This window comes from Populus euphratica, unplaced genomic scaffold (assembly GCF_000495115.2).
Source record: "Populus euphratica unplaced genomic scaffold, PopEup_1.0 scaffold315.1, whole genome shotgun sequence".
Lineage (NCBI taxonomy): Eukaryota > Viridiplantae > Streptophyta > Magnoliopsida > Malpighiales > Salicaceae > Populus > Populus euphratica.
Genome location: NW_011500203.1, coordinates 265,860 through 272,356, shown reverse-complemented (window position 1 = coordinate 272,356; position 6,497 = coordinate 265,860). Strand labels below are relative to the sequence as shown.

At 38.1% G+C, this 6,497-nt stretch overlaps 3 protein-coding genes across 3 annotated transcripts in view; 1 reads left to right on the top strand and 2 right to left on the bottom strand.

Annotated features, from left to right (window-relative positions):
• Positions 1-1,026: 1,026 nt before the first annotated feature.
• On the bottom strand, positions 1,027-3,512 carry LOC105111965 (pre-mRNA-splicing factor CWC25 homolog). The gene is made up of 3 exons (XM_011007494.1): positions 3,202-3,512; positions 2,637-2,964; positions 1,027-2,193 (listed from the first exon to the last, which is right to left on the bottom strand). The coding sequence occupies exons 1-3, from the start codon at positions 3,387-3,389 to the stop codon at positions 1,300-1,302; spliced, it is 1,410 nt and encodes a 469-aa protein (XP_011005796.1). The 5' UTR covers positions 3,390-3,512; the 3' UTR covers positions 1,027-1,299.
• Positions 3,513-3,719: 207 nt separating this feature from the next.
• On the top strand, positions 3,720-6,021 carry LOC105111964 (ras-related protein Rab11C-like). The gene is made up of 3 exons (XM_011007493.1): positions 3,720-4,251; positions 4,399-4,625; positions 5,275-6,021. Exons 2-3 carry the CDS (start codon positions 4,461-4,463, stop codon positions 5,758-5,760), a joined length of 651 nt encoding a protein of 216 aa, XP_011005795.1. The 5' UTR covers positions 3,720-4,251; positions 4,399-4,460; the 3' UTR covers positions 5,761-6,021.
• LOC105111963 (protein ENDOSPERM DEFECTIVE 1-like) overlaps positions 6,022-6,497 on the bottom strand; it is a 2,715-nt gene continuing 2,239 nt past the window's right edge. The window contains exon 6 of the mRNA XM_011007492.1: positions 6,022-6,483. The gene's annotated coding sequence lies outside the window, so the exon portion shown is untranslated. The remainder of the gene's footprint in view (positions 6,484-6,497) is intronic.

Sequence of the window (6,497 nt, the reverse complement as noted above, 5' to 3'; positions counted from 1 at the left end):
CCTAGACCCTAGACCCTAGAACCCTAGACCCTAGACCCTAAAACCCTAAAACCCTAAACCCTAAACCTTAAACCCTAAACCCTATATTTTAGGAAGAAAAAGGAATTCAGGAAGGGAAAAATTTGTTATTTTATTTCATCATAAAAAATTATCTCAAACTTAAATAGCATAACCCTGAAACATTAAACTATTAAGCATAAGCAATGAATTAAAATTATTTAACATAAATAACTCAAATAAATAAAATTAAACAATGAAATAAGCTCATATGAACTGAATCTCCCAACCAAAAAACAGTAGGTTAGGTTATCCTTTATCATCAATACTCATTCACATGTATAAATATCCCTATCATATTTACTACATAAACATTATAATCAATCTTCATTATTGTTTTTCAAATAATTCACTCTCTAATTTTTATAGGCCAGTTAGGCATTAAGAATATCAAAAGCATAAATATATTTTATTTCAGCTATATTTTAAAAAAAAAATTAGGGGAGGAGCTTTATATTTGAAGAACAATTATTTTTTTTTTTGGTTGATCCTAAAGGAGCAATAGGACTGCCACAGCATAGATTGGTGTAGAATAGATAGAATAGATGTTGTGGGGGCACAAGAGGAAAGGGAGATAAAAACAAAAGTTAATATATTCTTTCAATGGTTCAAGAGTTTCATAAACAAAAACAAATAAACAATAGGGTCAAATGAAATATTTGGAATCCAAGTGTACTATAAAGTTTGAATAAGGTTGAGATAGGAGGACTAACGACAGCTATCACAGGCTCACAGCAAAAGGTGCCTGATATTTGACATTGGGTTGAAAAACAAAGCTTAAAAGGTTGTGAAAAATGAAAATAGGACCTTGTTCCCTTTTATAGTTTGCAGGAGTGGTCTAATCTTTCAACAGGAAGTGCAAAAAACAAATAACATCACAATAGTTTGATTATTCTATTCTCATAGGGTAAAGATAAGGGGAGTTCAAGACATCGTATATGCATGATTGGAAACTTACGCAAAGCAGCATTTTGTTTTCCAGATAATTTAGTGAATTCTAGAAAATCTTCAAAATAATAAAGTGTTCAATTGGATATAATATCAACCATTTAAGATGTTGCTGAGAGTTCCAAGGACATACATCAAATCAATAGCTATTTGAATCAATCACTTACTTTTACAAGACAGTTTGACAAAGGTAGGTGGGAGGGAGGTCGATATTATGGAACAGGCGCACATGCATGGAAAGGTGAGGAACACGTCTGGAACTACAAGAAAGGAAAAAACCAAGGTTGAAGTGCTTCATCGGCGAAAAGCATTGCCATCACCGACTTCAGTCCTTCCTTGTGAATAATGTGCACGACGACGGACGCTCTCCTCAATGGTTGAGCTCCCCCCCTTCTCAGCTCCATACACACTTTTATGAGCAGCATCTAGGAAATTCCTGCCACCCAACATGCTTGTATGAGTAGCTTCTCGTGCATCATCTTCCTCTGCCTTCCTCAAACGTTTCCATCTTTGCTCCTCATGCAACTCAGCATCAACTTGCATCTCCCGTAGCTTAGCAAGTCGCTCTTCTTCTGTCAGTTTAGATGCGACATTTCGGCGTTTATAGTTTGAATCATAGCGAACAGACTCGGAAGAAGCATAAGACCTTGCTTCGCGAGAACTGTTTGCATCCCTTCCCTTTCTATCAGCATCAAAATCTGTCCTGCCTTCCAATGAATACCTCTCATTCATTGACTTGCCATGATTCTTCCTGTGAGTATCCTGACCATCACTTTTTCCAGCTTTTGGGTGTGAATACCCACGAGGAGATTGCTCTCTGTGAGATCGTTCTCTGTATTTTGAACCCCGATAGCTATTCCTTCCTCTCTGGTTTTCTCTTTCACTTGACTCACCATCTGAATCAACTTGTGCTTTATAATGATGCTCATCATACTTTGAACTCCTTCTATCACTAGTTTTTCTCCTCTTTTCCCCTTCAACTCTGACATCTTCTGAATCAGATTGTTGTTTGGAAGATGAATGCTTGTGATCACTAGTCTTTCTCCATCTTTCCCCTTCACCACAGACATTTTCAGAATCAGATTGCAGTTTTGATGAATGCTTGTGATGCTTTCCTTTACTATGACTGTGCTTCTTTTGATGTTCCTTTCTATCATGGTTCATCTCCTTCTCTTTACTTGTTTCAACCTACAAAAAAGTAATCATTGGTTCAGCAAGTGCACAAAACTGGTTATTTGCAATAAAAAGTTTGAGATTCTCCAATGATATCGATCTTCTTTCCCCTCAGCATGTAAATAGAATGTTTCAGCTAATATTAAAAAAATAAAAGTATGCATGTCTGATGGGAATGTTGATGTCACCAGGTTATGAGCCAAGGATACATCTAAGGTACCAAAGGTACTACACTACCATGAGATTTAAGTTTAACAGTTGATAGAACTAGCTATTCACCATCAATTTCATATCTAACAACGTATTTTCACAAAACCTAACAGACAGTTCTACATTACAAAATGGGAATGCATGATCAATTACATAGATGGAGAAAACAAAGATAAGGAAGCCATTCATTGAAAATTGTTATTCATCAAAAAAAGAGAAAAAGGAAAAAAACAGAGAAGCAAGCTTACAGATTTGCGAATCATTGCCATTTGAATGGGGTTGTTCTTAACACGGGCAAGGGCTTCTTGTTCTCGCTGGCGAATCAAAAGGAGAGGATCGGAATGGAGTTTCCTCCAAGCGTCATTGGAAGAGTGAGGCTTGTCCTCGAATAAGGCTCCAGGGGCAGACGACTGCTGGGCAGAAGAGGATGGCGCGTTGTTGTTGTTGCTGCTGCTGCCGGGAATGGATTCTTCAAGAGCCTTGAAAGCAACTCCAACCCCCCCTCCGCTGGAACTGCCACTGGTCTTGCCAACTGCTAATCCCGAATCATAAAGAAATTCCAACCTTTCCTGTTTCCTGCCACATTTGAATCATCAATTAAGTAATAAGACCCTAACCCTAATCCTACTAACCCCAGTAGTACCATTGGTTGGTTAGTTGATTTTATTTGAATTGAATTTGAAGAAAAGAAAAGGACCAGCTTACTGGCACGATTGAATAATAATGAATAAGCGATTAATTGCTAACCCTAACCCTAGTAGTTTGATTAGTTAATGGAATTGAAGGGAAGAAATGTAAAAAGGAGATTCTTACGGGACAAGACCAGCTTGCTCCTGGAGAAGACGAAACTCAGAACGCTCACGCTCATCTTGAATCTGTTTGCGGAGCTCCTCCAACTTCTTCTGTTCGGCGTCATGCTTCTGCTCAGCTTTCCACACGTTCTCTATGTTCCTAAGGCTCCCCGTGTGCCATCCCTTCTTGTTCAAAAACTTCAAAGCCATCGTCCGGTCAGTATTTCTCTCTGCAACTCTTCTTCTTGTTCAAAGACACAGGACAAGCACAGAATGATTTGTGTGTTTCTTCTTCCTTATTAAATAAATAAAAGAAAAGACGCAGCAGAAAACAACCCGGGAGGCGGCCGGACCAAGCCCAAACCTGTCTTTATTTATTTTTATGAAGGTGAGACAAAAGCCCAGGCCCAATAACAATAGTTTTATTTAATACGTGTGTTATCTGTGAGCCATTGAATTTGTTGAACCCAATACTTACGTACATACATACCCTCTGTGTGTTTTAAAAAAGAGCTCAGCAATATGATTCTCCCTCCGGCCTCCACCAAATCCGAATAAAGAAGTGGGCGTGGAAATCACTAAACAGCCACTGCCTGCCTCCGCCAGTGTCAGCCAGGCTGCCATTGCCACCCATCTCCCACCATTATTGTTATTTGACCTCCTTTTCTTTTCTTTTCTTTTCTTTTCATTGGTCACCATCATCCTGTCCTTTTTTCCCCTAAATACTAACAATAACAATAACAAACGGCACGTCGCTTACACGTTCGAAGTAGTAGAGACAGACACAGAGCATTACATTTTATTTTAGTTTCCTAAATAAATAAAATGGTCTCCCAAAAAAACCCTTGTATTTATTGGGCCGTTTCAAACCCTTTTCTCCTCCCCTCCCCGTCCTTGTTTTTTCCGCTCTCTCCCAATTCTTATATATATATATAATTCTTTACAGAAAATTCCGTCGAAATTATATAAAAAGAAAAGGTTGCTGCGCAAGTATATATACTCCACGTACATAAATTCATAATAAAAGGGAGGACATTTCTCTTCTCGATCGATTGCCCTCCTCATTCAGAGGGTGAGTTGTTTTTAATCTTTCTTTCGGGATAGATAGATAGATAGAAGATAGATCTGTTTGTTTTTGTTTTGTTTTGTTTTGTATGATTGATTGACTGATTATCTGATGTAAGACTGAAGGAGTGAATTTGGTTGTTGGATCTGGCAGTTTAGAGAGATCTGAGGAGAGAGTATTGGTGCTGCTATTATTAAAATAAAGAAGAAGAAAAAATGGCTCATAGAGTAGATCATGAGTATGATTATCTCTTTAAGATCGTGCTGATCGGGGACTCTGGTGTTGGCAAATCCAATATTCTTTCCAGGTTTACCAGAAATGAATTCTGCCTGGAATCCAAGTCCACCATCGGTGTTGAGTTTGCCACCAGAACTCTCCAAGTATTTTCCTTTACTCTTTTCCTATGCTCTGCTCTCAATTATTTCTTCATTTTCTTTTATTATTAATTTCATAAATACATATTACTGTATTTTGTTTTATTTTTTTACAAAAAAGAAAAGGCACAGACATGACTCATATCTTGAGGGTTTTTTATTATTATTATTTGTTGTTTCGCTTTTTGATTGATTTCTTCTGCTATTATTCTTTCTTTCCATCCATTTGTTAGTCATATGTTATCTTATCTATTCATGCTAATAGTTTCATTGTTAGCTCTTCCAAACCCAAAACTATTAACGACGATCCCATCCCCGTTTGATACTTAGTTTACTCCTTGTTGGATTCCTATTAGATAGAATACATTAAGTTATTCTAGTTCCCTTCCCTCCGCTTGTTTGATGATGATGAAATGGAACCTTGCGCAAAACTATTTGCTCACCATACCATTATAACTCAAAGCTCCCCCTTTCGTAGCCCATTCAATATCTGCTGTTTACACATTGTGTCTAAGCCTCATTATATGATTTAAGCTTCTAAATCTTTTGTATGCTACCGGGGCATTTAATTAACTGATGTTCGTTGCCTCCAATCGAACACTAAAACGGCTACCTGATCATTATTTTATTTTATTTTATTTTCCTTTTGGTGAAGGTGGATGGGAAGACGGTAAAAGCACAGATTTGGGATACAGCAGGTCAGGAGCGGTACCGAGCTATCACTAGTGCTTATTATAGAGGAGCTGTTGGTGCTTTTCTTGTTTATGACATAACAAAGAGGCAGACTTTTGACAATGTACAGAGATGGCTTCGTGAATTAAGAGACCATGCAGACTCAAACATTGTTATCACGATGGCTGGAAACAAGTCTGACTTGAATCATCTTAGGGCTGTTCAAGAGGAGGATGGCCATGCCTTGGCTGAGAAGGAAGGTCTCTCATTTCTTGAGACATCAGCTCTAGAAGCCACCAATATTGAGAAGGCGTTCCAAACCATTTTGACAGAGATCTACCATATTATTAGCAAGAAGACATTAGCAGCTCAGGAAGTAGCTGTCAATTCTACAGTTCCTGGTCAAGGAACCACTATCAATGTTGCTGATGCCTCGGGGAACACGAAGAAAGGTTGCTGTTCCACTTAAAGCCATACTTGAAGCTAGCATGAAACCGTATTTCATGATTATTATTATTTTTTCCTTTTTGAAGTTTTGGCTAAGAGAGGGAGACATCTAGATTAGTACTCTTTACCTGATTGAGTTTGTGAAATTGGAAAACGGTATTGTTAGAAGCTTCAGGCTGGTTTGCTCTTTATGTTTATTACTTGTATGTTATCTTTCAAACTGGAAGCGTGGAACTGACTGATAGCTGGGATTTTAGAGTACTGGGAGAAAGAGTGGTGTACATCATTTAATGAGCAACTATATTGCTGAGAAAACTGTCCTGCAATTCATGCATGCATTGTCTGAAATTGTCCCAGATAATTCAGTTCTGCTGTGGTGTAACTGCACAGTGACCGCATAATATACACGTCATAAATTGCCATGACAAAACTCTCCAATTGGTGATTTTTATTACAGTGTAATATTGCTTGTTATGGGGGTGCATACAATACCATAACAAACCAAAAGCCAAAAAAGACCTCCTCTTTGAAAATGCAAAGGAACAAACAATATGACCCCAAAAAAGCTCATTTGAGGCAGTATCGGAGAGAGATTCATGAGATGATTCTACTTATCTACTCCATCTATGCTTCATGTATGTAGAAACAAATAATACGGAGTCCATTATTGCTCCTCTCCCTGTTGTTGTTTGTGACGACTTTGATGGAACTGAATTAGCTGCCCTCGCAAGCTGCATTCCTTTACCTGAAATCAGCCCC